Here is a 23,699-nt window from a genome sequence, read left to right as displayed (position 1 = left end):
GTAGTGAATCAAGGCAACAACAAAAAAAAAAACAAAAACAAAATTGCAGTACTTCTTGGTTATATGTGATGGAGAAAACTTCAAAGTGGCATTAAGAATACTGGCAGTACCTTGTTAAACTGGTGTTTAGTCATAGACATGTGATAATGTTCACAAGTGATACATTCTAAATGATGGGACACTGTAGAAATATATTGTTAACTTTTAAATATGCAAATGCATAAAGAAGTTATTTTAAAATGAGAATAGATTATGTACCTTCCTTACCTTCATGACATAGCCTTTCAAAAATTATTTTCTATAAATATAGTGTGTTTTAGATACTGTTCACATATGGGAAAACTGGGTAAAATGGATAGTACATATTCAAATTACCTAAAGATAAAACAATTATTTACATACCAGTGGTTGTTACTTCTTATTAAGAATTCTTTTGTCTGAGAAAGCCTATTTCCAGCTTAGTTATTGGTATACATCAGACATTACAATAACTCAATTAATTGCAGACAGTGATGAAAGTGTAAGCTCTTTTTAAATCAAGTCTTCCCAACTATGACTTGACGTGACTTGATTCACTTGAATAAAACCATGTACTCGACTTCACTTGGTTTACTAAATTCAGTGACTCAACTTGACTTGCTCAAATGTAATCCTTATTACTTAAGACTTGACTTGAAACTTGAAGACCAGGACTTGAAGCTTACTAGAGAATTGTAAATGTCAAGCTTAGTTCATATCTCTGCCAATTTACAAGCAACACAGTGGTTCACCACTCACTTAACATGTGGTACCACTGTAATTGGACATATGTTAGGGTAGGGAATGCTCTTAGCAGTTGTCCCCAACATGATAATCATACATTTCAGGCTTCTTTAATCCATAGAATATTCAATTTTCAGAATCACTAAGTAACTTTGATGCATCTCTACATATAGTTCTCTTGAACTCTTTATAAACAGAATCTTGTAGCAACTACTTCTTCTACATACACATTAGAAATTCCACCAAAATTTCATTTCATCAATATCAGATCTTGAAGTGCTACTGGGTAGTTTTGATGAAATTAAAGGAAGCATTTTTAGACTCTACCAACACATTTCAAGTAATGCACCATTAGATGATTTCAGGGGATGATGGGGAAAAGAATCTTTCAATTGCAATTACAGATAAAGAAAATAATTCAGCTGTCCATAAAATGTGTTATTCTTCATGCAGGTTCTAATTCTGCTAAGCAATCTACATCATACTGTCCACAACATATCTGAGACAAGATCCTAATTACAAATGATGGCTTACTTGATCATATGTTTTGGCAATACTCTACATTTATACTATCTGATTTGGGTTATTTGCATATCTCTCCGATTGTTTCAGAACTAAAATCATTATTAATCCTTCAACAGCAATACTTAGAGAAACAACACTTGGAATACCATTATGCAATGAAAAATCTATTTTGGTATCCTGCTTCACATCGATTGAATGAAGATTCAACTTGCTCAACTAGAAGATTAACCCACCTAACTAGAAGAATTTGATAAGAATTTATTAAGGCTATTCTAGCATAAGCATGCTGAGTTTTTGCTGCACTTTTTTTTTACTATTTCAATGTACAATGTATAAGGAGACACATTGGGTTCTCATGTCAAATTATTTTTTGTATTGTCGGTTGTATTTTGTTCTCTTTATAAAAAAGACCTAAATAGTAAAGGTTTTATATATCTTAAAGTACAATGCAAAGAAAAAGAATATGGATATAATTAGGCCTGGGAAAAATCGTTATTTTTTTATAACGATTCGATATCAATTCTTAAAGTGTCATGATCGGTTTTGTGAATATCTATCCTGCTCAACTACTATATGTAGATTTTTGCTTATCTTCTTTTTTGGCATCTGATCTAGTAGATGTCACTAATGTTAAGGCTTTCTATGGGAAAAAGCACTTTACTACCCCGCATAGAATGAGAAGGGGCCAGCTGCAAGTAGGACAGCACAAAATGATGTTTCCTCCTCCACTAAGATCAGTGCCTTAGACATCTAATGCAGATGTGTGGACTTCCTACAGATTTAAATGGTGCATTGGTAAAGAACAACTGGATAAAAGCAAAGTCACATGTAAGCTGTGCATCTTAGAAGTTAAGTATTGTTGTACCACAAGAAATTTGAGAAATCATTTATCCAAATGTCACCCATAATTGTAATCTCAGTTGACATCCAAACGAGTAGAGCCTAAACAAACACTGAAGGTAGCTCCAACCTTCCATTTAATTTGCCTTATACCCAAAAAAATAACAATCTATAGCAGTTTTTATCTGTAGAGATATGAGACTCTACACCGCTTTAACTTTACAACGTTCTAACAATTTAACAGTGCAAATGTGTTTATTGGAAGGGGCTATTAACAAAAAATGCTGATATCTCTCAAAAAAGTCTTTCACATATTTAAGTAAGAAACACAAAGAATACTTACCTTTACTTTAGGTCTGTGTTTTAGGTATAGTGTTCTAGTATGTAGGCTGTGGAAATATATAGTGTTAGTACAGATGAAATGGGGCAAACAAAGAAAACACTGAAAAAGCTTTTACAGTAACACATAATAAAATACAACATGGATAATAAACACACTCAAATATTTTATTAAATAATAAAACAAAACCACAGACTTAGAGTATATTTAACACAGAGTCAAGACTTGAAGTAATCTGAATAACTAGTTACAACTCCAACTGCTACTGCTTACAAAAGGTATATTCTGTGTACAAAGTTAGATTTAACAAAAAAAAGACAAAATGTACTAAATATTAGGCTGCCTTGCAGTTGGGAGACCTGGGGACCTGGGTTCACTTCCCGGGTCCTCCCTGCGTGGAGTTTGCATGTTCTCCCCGTGTCTGCGTGGGTTTCCTCCGGGTGCTCCGGTTTCCTCCCACAGTCCAAAGACATGCAGGTTAGGTGGATTGGCGATTCTAAATTGTCCCTAGTGTGAGCTTGGTGTGTGGGTGTGTTTGTGTGTGTCCTGCGGTGGGTTGGCACCCTGCCCTGGATTGGTTCCTGCCTTGTGCCCTGTGTTGGCTGGGATTGGCTCCAGCAGACCCCCGTGACCCTGTGTTCGGATTCAGCGGGTTGGAGAATGGATGGATGGATAGATATTAATATATTAATATTACTTAATATTAGAATAATGCCACTGCTATAAAAGAGAAAGAATACTTCCTTATCTCTTAACACTGTCATGGAATATCATAAATAAGTGCAATCCAAGTGGATTTTTTTTTGGTATTAATTAATTTCTTAAAAAATACTTTTTCCCTTCTTTAATCAGAAAACAGTTTTCCTATTTCTGGAAATTTACAGATAGTCAAAGTAATAATGTTTGCTATCAGTTCACTGAAATTATTGGACATAAAATAAGGAACTCATCATTCTATGATCAGAAATGGTGTGATACAGTATTAAAAACTGTTCCACATTGTTGGCACCCTTATACATTTTGGTAAATATAGTGTGGCAATGTGTAGTACTCAGGGTTCAAAGTTCAAGTACTTTTTTTTTTCCTTATTGCTTGAGTGTTAGAAAAGTATACTCAATTACGAATTGTAGTCTACTCTAAAGCTAGGTAGCTAAACTTCACTTGATCTTAATCAGCAAAAAGAGACTGCTACATAACACTGCTCAAAAAAACTCTTGTTACAGAACAACATAGGGGGAGTTTTAAAAGTACTTTTTATGCTGATTTCAGAAATGTAGTCAGAATTTAGTCAGAATTTTTCTATCATTCTTAGTTTGTAAGTTATGTTTTTTTCTTAAACTTTATATTTACTTTATAAATCTTTATTAAGGTTAACATGTTTTTTAAAGTTAAATACAGGATTTAAATGTTATTATTGCTTCTTGGGAACATTTTATAACTTTCCAGGCTTTTTCCCTGGAAATGTCAGAGCAGAGCACAACAAGCAAGGGAAAATGGATTCATCAGGTCATTTCTGAAATGTGGATGTCCAGTATGCTTGCCTACTATTGCTGGGCAGGTATTCCTGAGGCATACAGAAGAAAATTGTACAATTCAACCTTTTAGGTGTGATGCTACCAGCATGTACAGTATATATAGTGTAAATATATTTTTGCTGTAAATTTTAATTGTGTGTCTCTTAAAATCCTCATGTGAAAGAGAAAGTCTCATTAGATATTTAAATTTAGTCCAAAAAGATACTGTAACATTCATCTATATTTACTGTGAAAAAAAGTTACCCAGGGTAATTTAAAAAATATGGTAAGTATATTCTTAAATTTCTTATTGAAAATGGAAATGATTATTTTTCTAACTGAACTATTCATTGTGACTACCTGGCTGTGAACGAATTTGCCTAATGTTTGCTGTCATATATTAATTACTGTGTGGACAATGTCACTGTCAACAAAAGGATTAAGGTCTACCCAAATGAGAAACCATGGATGAATAGTGAAGTCAAACAGCTGCACAGGGAAAGGGACAAAGCCTTTAAATTATGAGACACCTCAGCCTATAGAGCTGCCAGAGCTAACCTCAAGAAGGGCATCAAGTCTGCTAAACTAATGTACAAACAACAGATTGAGGAGGACTTTGACAGTAACTCAAACTCACAGCGGTTGTGGCAAACCTTCCGATTAATCACGGATTACAAAAAGAAAAATGGCGTACAATGCACACTGGCCAATAACAATGCCAACCTAGCAGAGGAACTTAACAGTTTCTTTGCATGATTTGACAAGGACAATAACCAGCCTCCAGTCAGCTTCGAGCTGACCAGAGACTCACAGCATTTGGACGTACACATACATGATGTGCGGCAGGCACTCGAAAACATCAATACAAGGAAGGCAGCAGGTCCTGATAATGTGCAAGGATGTGTGCTCCAGGCCTGCACTGACCAATTAGCTGATGTATTTACACACATATTCAACCTCTCTCTCTCCTCCCCTTAGTCCCCTTGTGCCTGAAATCCACAACCATTGTACCTGTTCCCAAAAAACCGAGGATAACCTGTCTTAATGACTATCAATCAGTCGCTCTCAACTATGTCATCACAAAGTGCTTTGAACGACTGGTAATCATCCACATCAAAGCCTCCATCCCAGCTGATCTAGACCAACACCAGTTTGCCTATCAGTCAAACAGATCAACTGAGGACGCCATCTGTGTGGCTCTACAAGCTGCCCTCTCACACCTGGAAAAGCCCAACACCTATGTTAGGATGCTCTTCATTGACTACAGCTCTGCATTTAATACCATCATACCTAACCAGTTGATCAAAAAACTCTATGCACTAGGACTTGCTCCGTCCATATGCAACTGGTTACTGGATTTTCTCACCAACCACCCCCAGTCTGTCAGGATGGGCAAACACACATCCTCCACCCTTACCCTGAGCACTGGTGTGCCACAAGGATGTGTACTAAGTCCCCTTCTCTATATACCCTTCACCCACGACTGTCAACCCATCCACCAATCAAACATTATTGTTAAATTTGCGGATGATATGACTGTGATTGGGCTTGTAACAGACAACAATGAAGCTGCATATAGGGAAGAGGTTCAGAATCTGACAACATGATGCAAGACCCACAACCCGGTCTTAAATACCAAAAAGACCAAAGAAGTTATTCTGGACTTTAGGACCACTAAAAAGACCAATCACAGTCTGATAACAATCAATGCAGATGCCGTGGAGAGAATTTCCAGCTTTAAGTTTCTAGGAATCACCATCTCAGAGGGCCTGTCCTGTGCAGACAACAACTTGACTATAGTAGGCAAAGCACAACAACGCCTCTATTTTCTCAGGAAACTAAGGAGAGCTGACCTCCCCCAGAAGCTGCTGGTTAATTTCTATAGATGCACTACAGACAGCATCTTAACTAACTGCATGATGGCCTGGTACAACAGCTGCACCAAGGCTGATAAAGAAGCCTTTCAGCGGGTCGTAAAAACAGCAGAGGCCATTATTGGGACTGAACTGCCATCACTTGACCTCTTGTGTAAGACTCGTTGTGTGAGAAGGGCCAAAAACATTCTCAAGGACACAACTCATCCAGGAAATTCTTTATTTGAGCTCCTCCCGTCAGACAGACGCTTTAGGTCAATCCGTGTACGCACAAACAGACTAAAAAATAGCTTTTTCCCATCTGCCACAAAATTTCTGAACTCTGAATCTCCTTAGTCTGAGATCATTTTAATTGAACATGTGCAATAATTATTTTACTTTTCTTTAAATGCACCTTGGGGCTGTCACAAAAAGTATTTTCGTTGTCTTACACAATGACAATAAAGTGCTTGAACTACCAGTTCAGATGTATAGCACTCACACTACATGTGCAGATGATTATGATGCATACAAACAAGTGGAGTATGCATAAGCCTTCATTTACAAATTATATTGAATACTACCCATCTGTTTCATTCTTGTATGTAAGTCCATAACTGGTGCCGATAAGCCACCGGTATGTTAAGAAACATTGCTGGAACTCTAAGTAAAAATTGAAAGAAGTGAAAATATCTACCCACTAAAACAGCATTGCAATGTCTACCTCCTCTATGTTCTGTTTGTGTGGGACTCCCTTACTGAGGTAAGCATGAGTTTAAACTTACCAAGGAATGTTGTCTTTCCTGACTTGTGTTGTACCCAGGGGTTGAAGTGGGCTGGTATGTTGTACCTGCACCTTCCTGTTTCTGCTTTGCAAACCAGAATGTAGCAGCATATCTCAGTCTGACCTCCAAGAAATCACCCTAGTTGTATGCAATGCTGTATGTATTTCACCACTAAATGTTCCTTGTCCCTTATCCTGTTCTTTGAAGGATATATATGTAAGTGTGCTCGGCAATCAATCAGGGAGACACTGTGAGGTTGTGTCTGGGTTTTTACGGTGTTGCAACGGTGGTTACAATAGTTACTGCACAAACTGGCAATGCTGAAGATAATAATTCTGGTGTCCCTGCTACCACAGAAATGTACTGGTTGCCAATGTTTCATCCAGTTACCTTCTAGTCTCTAAATGTTAGGGTATGTGTGTGCCTAAGGAACTAACACGTGATCCAGAAAGTCATAAAGCTTACAACAAATAAATAAATATTAAAGTATGATCAATATTTAAACTTATTTATTTTTGTGATAATGAATGCTTATGAGCAGTATGTTGACAATATAATTATGTATTTGAATGCACAGCAAACTTGCTGAGACAAAGGAAATTCCATATCACAACAAGTCTCAGGTATGTTTTCAGTTAATATGGATATACAAAAATAAATACTTACCTAAAAAGAACATGGAGGTAGGAACCAAGGCCGGTTAAAATATGCCACCAAGCATGAAATTGCGTGACAGCTCCAATGACAGGAGGCATCTTCTGTCGTACATCCCTAGAAAAATGAGACAAAATAAACTTTTAGGATTTCCATCTTACACAGTGTACCCTAATAGTTTATAAATGTCAGAACTTTGAATATGACATTGCCTTCAAATATATGTTAACTTAGAAAATAATCTTGACTTCTCTGAAAGAAAAGTAGCTGCATCCACAAGTTGTATATTTAGTTTAGAAGAACTTATGCATACAATAGAAAAACTGAGGGAGAATAAGAATACAGGAGCACATTCAAGGATGTCCAGACTTTCCTTGTTGTTGTTAATGCCTATGCTCACTATTCAATAATACAATACAACATGAACAGACATTAAGTAATGTAGGCAAGACAAAAACATTTGCTCTGAAAAATGAACACCGCTTTTTTTTTTTAAAATAAATATCACAGAAGGCCATCTTTAATGATCTTGCAGATTTTTCCAAAATTGTTCTCTGAACAGACAATGTAAAACTTAAGTAACAATAACAAAGCCACATCTACTAAAAAACAATGCCTGCCACAAAATACCCTTTCTATATTAGAGCTTTGCCATCTGAGGCTTTCTTTAGTTAGAGAAGTGGAAAATGCTGTATTCTGAAGAAAAATGCTGTTCATTAGTTGAATTTCAGAAGACAATGGCCCCTTCAGAATAACAGTGAGCTTAAACATTTCAGATATTTACTAAGGCATGGATTAAAACCAATAATTTTATTTTTTTAATATGAGGTTCAGTTCTTGAACCTACAGAACTACTGTGATAGGACCTAAAGCAGGATAGTCATGCATGATAAGATGTGTTACCACTTACTGAATTAAAAGTTTTCCTAACTTTCAAAGTACGTTCTTATAAAATAAATAATTTTATATAATGAAGGAATATATACTGAAAACTGAATAATATTACATAATGAATACTGGAGATAAAAAGATTTTTTTTGACTGGTGTTCACCTATTTTCAAGCAACACAGTACTTAAATCATACTTCAGCATTTAACAAAATTTATTTAAACAACACATATAGAGTTGCATAAAATTTCTTAAAACTATGCTATACATTGCTATATAGCCTGTTTTGTTAGAATTTGCATTATCCCCTTTTTATTTCGCTGGTGTTCTTTCTAGATTAATTTTGAATTAACTTGTATAACTTCTGTAATGTTTTTGTGCTTGATAGAGCACTACATTACTTGCTTGAAATAAAATTAATTAAAAACAACTGTACTGTAATGGTATTGTATGAGGAAGTTGGGAGTGGCAGAGAAGTATGTAAGAGTTGTACAGGATATGTACGAGGGAAGTGTGACAATAGGTGAGGACTGCGGTAGGAGTGAAAGATGCATTCAACATGGAGGTGGGATTACATCAGGGATTGGAAATGAGCCCTTTCTTATTTGCAATGGTCATGGCCAGATTGACAAATGAGATTAGACAGGAGTCCCTGTGGACAATAATGTTTTGCTGATGACATTGTGATCTGTAGCGAGAGTAGGGAGCAGGCTGAGGAGACCTTGGAGAGGTGGAGATATGCTACAGAGAGCAGAGGAATGAAAATCAGTAGGAACAAGACAGAATACATGTATGTAAATGAGAGGGAGGTTACTGGAATGGTGAGAATGAAGGGAGTAGAGTTGGCAAAGGTGGATGACTGTAAATACTTGGGATCAACAGTACAGAGTAACAGGAATTGTGGAAGAGAGGTAAAAAAGAGTGCAGGCAGGGTGGAATGGGTGGAAAAGAGTGTCAGGAGTAATTTGTGACAGACGGGTATCAACAAGAGTGAAAGGGAAGGTCTACAGAACAGTAGTGTGACCAGCTATGTTATATGGGTTGGAGACGGTGGCACTGACCAGAAAGCAGGAGACAGAGCTGGAGGTGACAGAGTTAAATATGCTAAGATTTGCATTGGGTGTGACAAGGGTGGACAGGATTAGAAACGAGTACATTAGAGGGTCAGCTCAGGTTGGAAGGTTAGGAAATAAAGTCAGACAGGTGAGATTGCATTTGTTTGGACATGTGCAGAGGAGAGATGCTGAGTATATTGGGAAAAGGATGTTAAAGACAGAGCTGCCAGGCAAGAGGAAAAGAGGAAGGCCTAACAGAAGGTTTATGGATATGGACAGAGAGGACATGCAGGTAATGGGTGTAACAGAGCAAAATGCAGAGGATAGGAAGATCTGGAAAAAAATGATCCGCTGTGGCAACCCCTAACGGGAGCAGCCGTAAGTAGAAGAAGAAGAAGAAGAAGAAGAAGAAGAAGAAGAAGAAGAAGAAGAAGAAGAAGAAGAAGAAGAAGAAGAAGAAGAAGAAGAAGAAGAAGAAGAAGAAGAAGAAGAAGAAGAAGAACAACAACAACAACAACAACAACAACAACAACAACAACAACAACAACTGTATGCTATATATAAAGATAAATGTCAATAGCATGTGTGTGCATGCTGGGTCATATTTGAAAAAAATATAAATTACTTTATGTAAGTTCATGTGATTAAATCTCATATCAACTGTAACTGCATTATAGTTGGAAAGTACAGAAAGTGAAAAGTCAAAAAGAATTTAAATTTAAATAAATACTACAGAAAAAGGAAATTGCTGCATTCTAATGATTCAGTCAAAAACAATGTGAAAAATTCCCAAAAAATATGCATCAATATACCTCCACGTGGTGGAGACAAAAACAGACTATACTTACAAAATCCTGCTAAATCCTGAACTGAACACTTTATACTTTAAACCCATTCATAGTCTAATAACATGTTATTACCTTTTTGTAAAAATTGATAAAACTCATGAAGTAAAAAAGATCATTAGAAGGTAACCATTTACTGAAATTCAATTAGTTATATGCTTTAAAAATGTCTGAAACTTCAAATATAATCAGGTGTGTAAAAAACTTGTTTTGTCCATAGACCAATATCCAAACATTTATAAATCTTAATGATGAAATATATTACCTCCAGGTGTCACAGAAAATGTTATCAACATTCCACAATGCAAACCCCACTAGAAATACACTTAAAGATGTATATGCAAGGGGTCTCAACCAAGGGTACACCCTAACAAAATAAAAAAAGAAAGAAATCCTTTGAAAATTCTATTAACGTAAATACCACAGAAGTGTTTTAAATAAGTTTGCAATACATAATAGAGAATATTACACTTCCAAAGTTTCAAATAGTTTAGTACAGAAAATAATGACACTTAATGATTGGCCTAAATTCAACTGGTGACTAACTAGACAAGACGAACAGCAGGTGAGTATCATATCACCATGAAAGCAACACCAATTGCCTTAATGCAACTGCTCTTACATGCTATACTTAACTGGATAATTACTTTAAATAATTCTTTAAAGACAATTTAGATTGCTGCAGACATCCAAATACTACACACACACACACAAACACACACACAAGCATACACACGTCATACTGACATACAAGCAAATACACAACACAAAATGCACACACAAGCAAATGTGAAATGACGCTACATAGGAATGATGACAAAACATAAAAAATGAATACTGTATAAAATCAACGTAAATGTGATTAATATTGTCCTATAACTATTTTTTAATTTGGTGTGCAAACATAAATTTATTAAAATGATTACAACAGCACTTACACTCCAGGCTTTATTGCATAAAATGTTCGTATCTGTTTTAATGATGTTAGAATTCACAAATTACAAAAGTAAAGCATAAAACAAAAGTAACACAGCTCCTCCAATTTGCCTGTTAAAAAGTTTACAGATCACTGAAGTTATTAGCATTTATCCATTCACTGTCTGTAATGTTTGAATCATTTAAGGATAACAGATAGTAGGAGTCTATCTAAGTACTATTAAGCACAAGAAATTGATATTGCACAAGTCAACTGTAGGGCACAGTTACCCTAGGTTCTTGTCTATAAGCCGGACTCATGTATAAGCCGGAGAGCAAAAATCATACGAATTTTTAAAATAAAATCGTATCATAGATAAGCCGGACTCATGGATAAGCCAAACGTACTATAACCTATAACTAATAGAAGGGAGGGAGGTCAGTGGTCTCACTCGCTCCCATTTAATTTCTTTAAGGGGGAGAGAGTGTGAGATATTGGCGTCTCTCTCACTCCCCGCATGGCGCGGTTGGAGCAGCCGGAGCGCGTTCTTTCAGCTCTGGGCGTCGCCGAGTCAACACGCGCGCGTAGCGGTCATTTAAATTGTGATGTGTAAGCATATTTAAATATATATCGCAGATTTCTGCGGACAATGGGTCTTTTAATTTCTGGTACATGCTTCCTCAGTTGGTTTGCCCAGTTGATTTCATACAAGGGACGCTATTGGCAGATGGCTGAGAAGCTACCCAGCTTACTTTTCTCTGTCTCTCTTGCACTGACTTTCTCTGATCCTGACGTATGGGGATTGAGCAGGGGGGCTGTTTGCACACCTAGACGATACGAACGCTCGTCTAAAAATGCTGAAAGATTATCTTCACGTTGCTATCTTTTGTAAAGCTGATTCCTGAAAAGACATGCTGCACAGTGCTTCGCATACTTAAAAGCTCGAAGGGCACGTATTGATTTTTTTATCTGTCTCTCTCTCTCTTTTTCCTGCTCCTGACGGAGGGGGTGTGAGCTGCCGCCTTCAACAGCTTTGTGCCGCGGTGCTTCGCATACCTAAAAGCCAAACAGCACCACTGATTTATTTGCTAGAGATTGTTTTCTCTATCTATGTGACATTCTGTGCTCCTGACACACACACCTTTGAAGAGGAAGATATGTTTGCACTCTTTTAATTGTGAGACAGAACTGTCATCTCTGTCTTGTCATGGAGCACAGTTTAAACTTTTGAAAAAGAGACAAATGTTTGTTTGCAGTGTTTGAATAACGTTCCTGTCTCTCTACAACCTCCTGTGTTTCTGCGCAAATCTGTGACCCAAGCATGACAATATAAAAATAATGATATAAACATATGGTTTCTACTTCGTGGATTTTCTTATTTCGCGGGTGGCTCTGGAACGCAACCCCCGCGATGGAGGAGGGATTACTGTATAAGCCGGATTTATGTATAAGCCGATATTCTATTTTTTCATTTTCACAACTTTTTTCCTTAGATAAGCCGCGGCTTATAGACAAGAACTTAGGGTACATTTACAAAGCCAATTAAGAATCATTGATTAGTGTGGCACAAATCATTCTGACAGGTAATGAAAAACAGACTAGCTATGCATTAGTAATGCTGGGTAATAATTCTACTTTAATCAATGAATGTTTATTTCTGATAGAAGATACACTTGCTTGTTATAAAACTGCTTCCACTGTAGCAAAGCTATGGCAATTAACACACAGGCTTTAGGACACTTTCTATTAAAGTCATCACATAGTAAACATCAGGCACAGAAAACATGAAAAATTTAGAATAAACTTATCAAAATTCTAAAATTATGCATGGAAGAAAAAGGATGAAGCAGTACATACAATGTAACTACATACCATGTAACAATATATACAGATCTGAGCACTAAACATCCAACCAATATCCCATACATAACCTGAAAAAAAGAGACAAACAAGAATGATATATTACTAAAACAACATGCAGATAGTGATGTAATGGTTAATACTTTAAACAGTTCAGTCATGATGTCAGTTTTGATTCATTATTTGGCTCTTACTCAAGTCCACTAAAAGAAAAAAAAAACGGCTGCATATTTTTAACTTTTTTGCACAAAGAAGTAGCTAAACATCTAAGAGGAAAGCACTCAGAACTACTTATCAGAATAATAAAATAATAATAAAATAATCCGACCACTAATGGCAGGCTAAAATAATATCTGATGTGAACTCAGAATTTCAATAAAAGAGGACAAAAAAGCCACCGAGTTAACAACAACTGGAAGACACTCAGATTTTTTTTTTAAATAGTGCAATTGTTAGCCAACACTAAGACAGAGTTTTTAAAGCTCATTTCTATTTTATTATGTCCTTCACTTGTGGATTAAAGCCTTATACTTTGTTTTGTTAATAACAATTACTAAGCAGTTGTCAAAGACATTACATCAAACAAAGCTTTATTTTCTATTATGCTCTTCCTATTTTGATTTGAGAATGGGAATCCTGTAGTTTTACACTCTCAAATATCTACTTCACTCACTTATAAAACCATGATTGACATATGCCTATAAATGACAAAGGTTCTCATAAGAATGAAGAGTTTTAAAGTGATTAAAATTTGATTAATTTAGAAATTTTCGATTGTGATTTCCAAGCATTTCCATGGGTGTTGGTTTTTGCAGTTAAGTGAATATGCTTTCACTAATAAAGCTTGTTTTGCTCCCAACACAGCACAGAAATATTAGGTTATCACATTTAATTTGTTAAGTTTCAGCTCTACTACATGTAGTACTCAACAAAGCGTGTTAAGTAAACTGAGGGATCAAGGATTTTCCTGTTAACAGCTTCCTTTGTTAAACTATATCCTTTAATATTAGAATTAACAAACAACAGTTACAATTGAAAATAACTTTGTTCTAAACATGAGCTACTAACACACTTCTATGTTACCCATGAGCTCTTTAAACCAATTTATTTTAAAGGAAAGCCAGGAAGACTTGGGGGGGAAAAGCTCTGAAAAAAACCAATCATGTAAAAATAAACAGACATGTGCTAAATTTCATATAAAAATAAAAAAAATAAAATAAAACAACATGACTGGATGTTATTAAACTGCTTGCAAAATTGAGAAGCAGGGAAAAAGATTAGGTGAGTATTTCAAAACACACTATAATTGCTTACCTAACAAACAAATTCAAATGCCTCTGGATTTATGGCAAGTATTCAAACTCTTGAAGCAGATCCATTCCATTTATCAATGGTTCTACAACTAAATGCCCAGAATGACTACAAATGTACTGTCTTAGCCTCTTATCTCCATATAGCATTTGAGAGATTCATTAACAGTGGACTGTCACACAAAACTTGGGGTGGTGAGAATGGCACAGTTAAATTTCTGCAAAGAAAGAAACTCATTGCTAATTTCTGTTTTTAGTCTCAAATATGATGGCTTTGAACCTCGCTTTTTAATTAATAAAACACAATGAATTAAACGGGTTAGGTGCTGATCTGATAAGCTCCATTTATTCACTGGATTATCTCAGGTCTGTTGTCTGCCTCCTATTTATCTTGTACACAAACATCTGGCACAGTTCTCATAGAACAAGCAAATTCTAAACTTTGTGGATGACTGTCATTGTTCTTGCAAGATTAGGATGTCAATCAAATAGATTCTGTTAAGTACTATTTTCTTTTATTTTAAAGATATTTAAAAGCAGCTCTGTATAGTCAAGAACAACAGAGGAGTTCAATGTGGAAATCTCCTCAATTCAAAGTTTCTAATGTTTACATCAGTAGATCATCAAAAAAATCAGGGAACCTCTTTACTCTTGGAGCTGAATTCTTAATCATAAAGTAGCTATTGTTGGGGACTGGATCCTAATGAACATTATAAAAATTACACTGTTCGGTTAGAATTCAAAATTCTTTTCCAAGGGAACTACAGGTGTGTGATTGAATTATAGAAAAGTACATAATTTTATGTTTAATATACCTGTGAACAAAATGCTATGTTTGAACATACTTGCTGTAAACAAATTTTCTTCTATGTACAATAAAATCTACCTAAACTCTAGAAGAAAATAGAGAGACTGGGGAACCCTGGTCTACACTTCATTGTTACATGCCAAATTGTGCATTACGTGTATATTTACAATACAGGGCTAATTCTATTTTGTAATTTTTGTGTAAGATACAACATTTGACTGTTTACATGCCATTGTGCAGGTAAACTATATCCAATTTCCACATTAAAAGCAAAAGGCACTCACAAATGCTCCATGCTGCATACATTTTTCAATCAAGATTAACAATGGCGACAGTACAATCTCTTCCCAGATTTATAAGATCCTAACTCTTGTGTGGGAATTAAGCACAGCTACCCTTCATAATAATAAAATAAATAAATTCCAAACCTCCATCCACATTGTCATTCTTTCCAACATGATCTATACTTCATGAGCAAAGGTTAGTACAGGGTCACAAACTTATCAGTATACCAGAATTTGTTTATAGAGGTCTGCTTGTGTATCTTAGACAGCATCATAGGTATACTTTACGCAGCCCTGTAGTCATGGAAGGCTTACACTTGACAATCAAAGGCCAGAGGAGAATTACACTAATATAAATGAGAGACTCAGCCAGGGTCACTCTGAGAGTCAGGACTATAGGTGCTATTTATCAGCAAGGTCACATGACCAGGTAACCCAAAAAACAGTGTATGCCTGGAATACATTAATGGTACTGACATATGGACTATACTATATAAAGATTTCAAAGATTTTGGTACAACTTAGATGTCAGGAAGCATAAGCAGTATAGATTTAGAGGTACAATACCACAGTATTGGAAACTGGCTGTTATAACACGTCATTTCTTTTTAATTTCTCTCTATTTTAAAAAAAATCTTGGAAGGGAGACTAGAGAGACGAGACGTGATCTTTTCGCAAGACAATTTGACGTCCTGCGAGAGACACTTTAATGTCATATGAGATAAGGCAGTGAGACAACATTTAAAACAAGTTCACAGACATGTAACCTAGCAGTTTTTGGAATGCTTTTGGCAGACACGCTTCATGTGCTCCCAGCTCTTAACACAACGACACGCAGAACACGCAGCTCACCAGCAACAGCAAGACAGCAGCTGATCCGACCGCTTCTCCTTAGCATGTGTTCAGCCATACATAACCCCCCCCATCCTTTAAGAATGCGAGCGGCAGAGAAGCGAGGTGGCAAAAGGACAGCTGCTGTACAGGCTTTTAAATGATCGATGAGCAGCGCGACAAGCAGAATGCACAGTTCGCCAGTAGCAGCAGCAACAAGCCAACAGATGATCCAACTGTTTCTCCTTAGCGTGCGTTCAGCCGCCCCCCACTTCACAACGCGAGCAGCGTTATACGTCCTGCGAGAAAGAGATTTAACCATGCCCGGGGCTGGAAATAATGGGCAAGTACAGTATTGTTTTTACAAATTTTTAAAGTAAAAGTGAAATATGTAACAATTCCAATGAAAATAACAATCTCTTTAAATTGTATATCCGGTAAACCAAACCTGGGGGTAGGCGAGCGCAGTGAGCAGAGCCCCCTAGTATTTATTTATTTATTTCAAAATGTTCAGTATTAGGCATTCACTTTGACCCCCAAGTGACATATGTGGACAGTGTGTGTCCTGAAACTGTCCAGCAAATTAGAATGGACCTTTTCTAAATATGTGCACTAATACATAATGGTAAAATGAAAAATAAATGTAAGGAACATGGTTTAGAGCTCTGATAACAGAAGCTGGTTACTTTTTACAAAGTGAACTTATAATGGATACAATCTTGAGCAAGAGTAAAGAAAAATTAAGTGGGAACATAAAAAAATGTACATACTTTAGAAACACACAATAACATTTTAATACTTTACTACCGAGAACTGTTTACTCAACCATGATGATCATTTTAGTATTGAGGGGGCATATGGGACCACAATAAAAAGCAGATGTTAATGTAGAATTGTGAGAGTTTTAATTCCTTGTGGGATGTTAAGCTCTTTTAAATCCAAAGACTGAATTTGTACACAAATACAACCAAAATTGTTGCAATCTTCTACAATCACATACATTTAATTTGCAGTTGCTGTACACAGCTGGAATGTCTTGAACAGCTGGAAAAGGATTAGGTCAATAGAAAGTCTCATGCATCTTATGTCTCAGGCATGTTGTTAAAATGTTCAGAAAATCTTCTTATGCAAGCATATGTTTCATTCTCAATGAGCATGAGATCTAAATCTAAGTACAACAACAATGTCAACAAGAGTAGTGAGAAACGCGCTATATAAATGTAAAGAATTATTATTATTATTATTAACAATGTAAAAAGCAAAATTTCTAACATACAGATGGTATCAAAATACCTGAAAAATACACAATTCTATGTTACTGAAAAATGGAGTCAAATGCTTATTGACAGACATGAACACAGTATTTCATAACATTAGTTGTTAAAATGCACTTTATAAACTGTATTTTGTAACAAACCTGATGGAATATCGGCTCTTTCCACTGCAAGTATACCTGCAATAAAAACAATTTTAAAAAGCTTTAATTTGAACAAGTTTGAAAATTAAACCAAATAATTATTTAAAAAACTGCACGAAAGTCAAATTGTATGGAAATATGTTTGGCTACAGCAAATGTCAAGTGTATTGCCTAAATTGATCAACATAACCCACTAAAAACCACCACATAGTGTCCAGTTTATCTGTGCTATCTGGTTCATTGGTTTGCTTTTCATTTAAAGAACAGATTTTTTCATTCTTTTTTCAAGTACAGGTATTTGCTTTACGTTACCTTTAAATATAGGACTTATAAATACAACATAACAAATGAAATAGCCTCAAATAAAGTTCAAATTTTGGTACATTACTATGGGCATTACCTTGGCAGCTGCTTGAAAAACTGGTATTCATATATAAATATTCAGTACTTATAGCTTGTCCATTAAAAAACAAACACCAGAGCTAAAACATGTCCCCAAAATTAGGCACAATATTAGTAATAGTTTAATACGTATTATCCTTATTATTGTACTAAAATTTTGCTTTTAACAATCAGATTTTACCTGTTAATTTTTTTATAGCTTCCCATGATCCTGCCTTCGCATGCTAAATATGTTCACTTGTAAAACAGACTGGTTTATCATGTGACCAGCTACTGCAAAACCTAATGCAAATGTGAAGGACATCACTTCCAAAACAATAGTCCATAAATAGTAAACAGGTCAATCTACCAACCACTGAAAAATGGAAGTTACATTTGTTTGAAACTTTGTAAGTACAGTATGTATCTTGAATGTACTGCAAGGCTTGCTGATCCCTCACCACACCAAGAGTGCTGCTGGAGATTTTGTAAAGGGCAGTGAAAATATTTAAAAAAAACAATGTGCCTTTCAGATTTTCACCAATCAGCTAAACATCAAATGTCTCCATACAGTAAGAGATGGCTAATCTCTCATTGAAGAAGGTTTATGAATGGGTTAATTTAGATAGCTAACGGGTTGCTAATGTTAGCATATCTGGTTGGAAATTTATATCAGTGTGGTCCACAAGCATCAATCAAATGGAGTGCAAAATGACAGTTGTTGTATCACACTTGTGTCACAGAAAAGTAAATTTTAAATCATGCAAAGGTGTTAGTTATATATAAGTTCTTTGGTATTTATTTACAACAATCAGGCTGCTGCTTGACACCTGCACTGCCAAAATGAACTTAGGTCTATGAGATATGGATCTTACACTACCCCCATGAATAACACCATCCAGCTTTCTTGTAGATGGTAACTATAGTGTTTCATTCACTTTTACATGCATGGAAAATTAGAGAAAATTCAGAAAAAGCTAACAGTATTTAAAGAAAAGACCAAATGAGAACTTCACTAATGAACAACAGGAAAACAGTACTCATGCCTCATTTACCTCCTTTTATTCAAATACCCTTTCTCATGCTGCTGTCTACATTCTTCATTACTGCAATTCTTTTAGCTGTACATACAGTATACTGCAGCTGGGATGTCAGATCAAAATCATGAATGTCCACAGTGATTACAGCTGTTCATCCTAACTACTTTCTTAACTAGAAACCAATTACTGCTGCAAAAGGAACATACTTTTTTTGCCTTCATTTTAATTAACTTACATTTTGAAGCTGATAACTTTTAATTGTTTCTTTTTAGGCTATAGACTGTAGACAAAAGTAATTAAGTTACACCTATTAGCATCTTGTTTAATATCTTATATCAAGCCACAAAAATTAAACTTTAACAGATCTTTCATTTTCTGTAATTAACTTCTAGATATCTGAACTGGTGTGAGACAATTAAAGAAAACTGAACCAATTCAAGCTGAAGTGTAACACTATTCACTGAAAATAATCACTTACTCAAGTTAATGGTGAACTCGGAAATAATAAAGAATTCTTTCAACAAATGCAATACATGTGGCAGTTACAAGTATTGATCAGTAATATAAATAATTGTATCATCCACATACAAAGATATGTTTTGTTCAAGTACTTCTTCTTCAATCCCCTGACTCTCTGGTTATTTGTGGATAGCCAGTGGTTCAAAAGAAAATAGTATTGGTCACAATGGGAAGTCCTGTCTAGTTCTAGATTCTAGGATAAAATGTCATTATTTTGTTTTATTTTTCCAAACATGTGTAGTATAATAGTTTTACCCAACAGATACTGTAGAAGTATATGATATACTTAACAATTGTTAAATGTTTAAAATTAACTGCCTTTAATAAATCCAGTTGGATCTTATGATATTACAGAAGAAGTAACTTTTTATATTCTTTTGGTATGGCTTTCACAAGACTCTTGACATTGTTGTTCAGTGGAGAGACCAGTTTTATACAATGCATACTCTAGGGGTTTGTTGCCATGTTTTCTTCTCTGACTTCCTTATGCGCAGCTAGCACTAACAGAATTATTGAAACTTTTTTCTTCTTATTATTTATTTAACTAGCAAAATACCCACGCTTCGCAGCGGAGAAGTAGTGTGTTAAAGAGGTTATGTAAACATATACAGTGCATCCAGAAAGTATTCACAGCGCATCACTTTTTCCACATTATGTTATGTTACACCCTTATTCCAAAATGGATTAAATTCATGTTTTTCCTCAGAATTCTACACACAACACCCCATAATGACAACATGAAAAAAGTTTACTTGATGTTTTCGCAAATTTATTAAAAGTAAAAAAACTGAGAAATCACATGTACATAAGTATTCACAGCCTTTGCTCAATACTTTGTCGATGCACCTTTAGCAGCAATTACAGCCTCCAGTCATTTTGAATATGATGCCACAAGCTTGGCACACCTATCCTCGGCCAGTTTCTCCCATTCCTTTTTGCAGCACCTCTCAAGCTCCATCAGGTTGGATGGGAAGCGTCAGTGCACAGCCATTTTAAGATCTCTCCAGAGATGTTCAATGGGATTCAATTCTGGGCTCTGGCTGGGCTACTCAAGGACATTCACAGAGTTGTCCTGAAGCCACTCCTTTGATATCTTGGCTGTGTGCTTAGGGTCGTTGTCCTGCTGAAAGATGAACCATCACCCCAGTCTGAGGTCAAGAGCGCTCTGGAGCAGGTTTTCATCCAGGATGTCTCTGTACATTGCTGCAGTCATCTTTCCCTTTATCCTGACTAGTCTCCCAGTCCCTGCCGCTGAAAAACATCCCCACAGCATGATGCTGCCACCACCGTGCTTCACTGTAGGGATGGTATTGGCCTGGTGATGAGCGGTGCCTGGTTTCCTCCAAACATGACGCCTGGCATTCACACCAAAGAGTTCAATCTTTGTCTCATCAGACCAGAGAATTTTCTTTCTCATGGTCTGAGAGTCCTTCAAGTGCCTTTTGGCAAACTCCAGTCGGGCTGCCAAGTAAGTGCCTTTTACTAAGGAGTGGCTTCCATCTGGCTACTGTAGCATACAGGCCTGATTGGTGGATTGCTGCAGAGATGGTTGTCCTTCTGGAAGGTACTCTCTCCACACAGGACCTCTGGAGCTCTGACAGAGTGACCATCGGGTTCTTGGTCACCTCCCTGACTAAGGCCCTTCTCCCCCGATCGCTCAGTTTAGATGGCCGGCCAGCTTTAGGAAGAGTCCCGGTGGTTTTGAACTTCTTCCACTTACGGATGATGGAGGCCACTGTGCTCATTGGGACCTTCAAAGCAGCAGAAATTATTCTGTAACCTTCCCCAGATTTGTGCCTCGAGACAATCCTGTCTCAGAGGTCTACAGACAAATCCTTTGACTTCATACTTGGTTTGTGCTCTGACATGAACTGTCAACTGTGGGACCTTATATAGACAGGTGTGTGCCTTTCCAAATCATGTCCAATCAACTGAATTTACCACAGGTGGACTCCAATTAAGCTGCAGAAACATCTCAAGGATGATCAGGAGAAACAGGATGCACCTGAGCTCAATTTTGAGCTTCATGGCAAAGGCTGTGAATACTTATGTACATGTGCTTTCTCAATTTTTAAATTTTTAATAAATTTGCAAAAATCTCAAGTAAACTTTTTTCATGTTGTCATTATGGGGTGTTGTGTGTAGAATTCTGAGGAAAAAAATTAATTTAATCCATTTTGGAATAAGGCTGTAACATAACAAAATGTGGAAAAAGTGATGCGCTGTGAATACTTTCCGGATGCACTGTATATACATATATACATATATATACATATCTACATGTACACATATCCACATATACATATATATATATACATATACACATCCACATATATATACACATATCAACATATATATACACATACACATACACACATACATATACACACATACATACACACACACACATATATATACATATACACATACATACATATATATATATACACACATACATACATACATACACACACATATATATATATATATACACACATACAGACACATATATACACATATATATATATACATATCTACATATATATACACATATATATACATATCTACATATATATACATATCTACACATATATATATATATATATATATATATATATATAGACATACATATAGCCAAATACACGCGCTTCGCAGCGGCAAAGTACTGCTTTTAAATTTTTATTAAGAAGAAAAGAAAACCTTTTTAAATTGAGGGAAAATATACCAATAACAATTTGTTAAGGATCTGTTTTTTTGTGAAGCTGCCTTTACACAGCCTCTCCGCTGTTTTATAAACGAACGCCATATAAGGCCGTCCTTTCTCCTTGCTTAGCGGTTCTGCATTATTTTATTGTTCGTTTATTACGATTGTTATAGTTATTATGTAGGTATTTGAGACTCACTTTTCTGTTCAGGTACCCATTTCCTTTATGTAATCCGCGGATTCTCCGCTATTTTTTGTTCGTTTATTACGATTATAGTTATTTATTGATTCCCTTCTTTAGCTGACTGCCTGCTCATATAAGGCGCTCTGCTGTTTTTTTGTGAAGCAGGCTTTACACAGGTTTTCCACTGTTTTATAAATCAACGCCATATAAGGTCATCCTTTTTCCTTGCTTCACCAAGGAAGCAGCCTTTTTATTTAATCCATGGGTTCTCCGCTGTTTTATTGTTCATTTATTACGATTGTTATAGTTCTCTTTGTATACCACGTTGTCAGTTCTGCACTCCGGTTGTAATATGACCAAGCCGTGCAAGCTTACTGTTAAGAATGCAACGTATAGTTGTACAGGAGAAAAGCAATCTTGCCTCAAATCAATGGCAACCTTCTGTAGGTCTATGAACTTAATTTAAACTTTAGGTGTACATGGTGCTTTGTTTCCGAAGTACCTATACTCATGAAAATGTCTGTATGCGTCAGTCGCTTCATATTCTTTTCCTACATTATCAATTGTTTAATGTGTTTTTTGAACAGGTTTGATTCATCGAAGTGATCACTCGTGCTGCGTTCAGTCAGTTCACGTGAGCCGCTCTCTTGTGTGATGTTACGATGCCAACGGCTTTATTTAATATTAGCTAAGACCCGGCATTTAAAAGTTTCTCGCTACAGCAATTTTAACTCCGTTACAAAGTGATCCAAAGTCTCGTTTATACCTTGTGTGTTCTCATTAAACTTGTATGTCGTGAATATGGTATTGCAAACGGCAGTGGGAGCGTTTCTATAAATTGTGTAATGTGTTTTTTGAACAGGTTTGATTCATCGAAGTGATCACTCGTGCTGCGTTCAGTCAGTTCACGTGAGCCGCTCTCTTGTGTGATGTTGCGATGTCCACGGCTTTATTTAATGTTAGCTAAGACCCGGCACTTAAAAGTTTCTCGCTACAGCAATTTTAACTCTGTTACAAAGTGATCCAAAGTCTCGTTTATACCTCGTGTCTTCTAATTAAACTTGTATGTCGCGAATATGGTATTGCAAACGGCAGCGGGAGCGTTTCTATTAACTTAATTTAAACTTACGGTTTACACTGTGCTTTGTTTCCGCAGTAGTTGCACTTATGAGTATGCTTGTATGCGTCACTCGCTCGCTTCTTATTGTTTCGCTGCCTTCTCAATTGTGTAATGAATGTTTTCTTCAGCGCTCTTTGGGGCTCTTCCTTGTTTTCTACGTACTGTGTTCACAGTCAGTTTACGTGATTACGTGGGAGGCGTGATGACGCGATATGCAACTCCGCCTCCCACGGCCATCAAGCTGCAGTCTATTACAGTATATG

General features: G+C 36.2%; 1 protein-coding gene across 1 annotated transcript in view; it reads right to left on the bottom strand.

Moving 5' to 3' along the window:
• The window catches only part of acer3 (alkaline ceramidase 3), a 72,182-nt gene that overhangs the window by 5,595 nt on the left and 42,888 nt on the right, over nucleotides 1-23,699 (bottom strand). Inside the window, exons 6-10 of the mRNA XM_051927089.1 lie at nucleotides 17,489-17,524; nucleotides 12,851-12,909; nucleotides 10,328-10,429; nucleotides 7,286-7,390; nucleotides 2,471-2,516 (exon numbers count right to left, since the gene is read on the bottom strand). Coding sequence (XP_051783049.1) covers nucleotides 2,471-2,516; nucleotides 7,286-7,390; nucleotides 10,328-10,429; nucleotides 12,851-12,909; nucleotides 17,489-17,524 — 348 coding nt within the window. The remainder of the gene's footprint in view (nucleotides 1-2,470; nucleotides 2,517-7,285; nucleotides 7,391-10,327; nucleotides 10,430-12,850; nucleotides 12,910-17,488; nucleotides 17,525-23,699) is intronic.

Source organism: Erpetoichthys calabaricus, chromosome 4 (assembly GCF_900747795.2).
Source record: "Erpetoichthys calabaricus chromosome 4, fErpCal1.3, whole genome shotgun sequence".
NCBI classification, from domain to species: Eukaryota; Metazoa; Chordata; class Cladistia; order Polypteriformes; family Polypteridae; genus Erpetoichthys; species Erpetoichthys calabaricus.
This window is presented reverse-complemented; position numbering and strand designations above follow the sequence as displayed.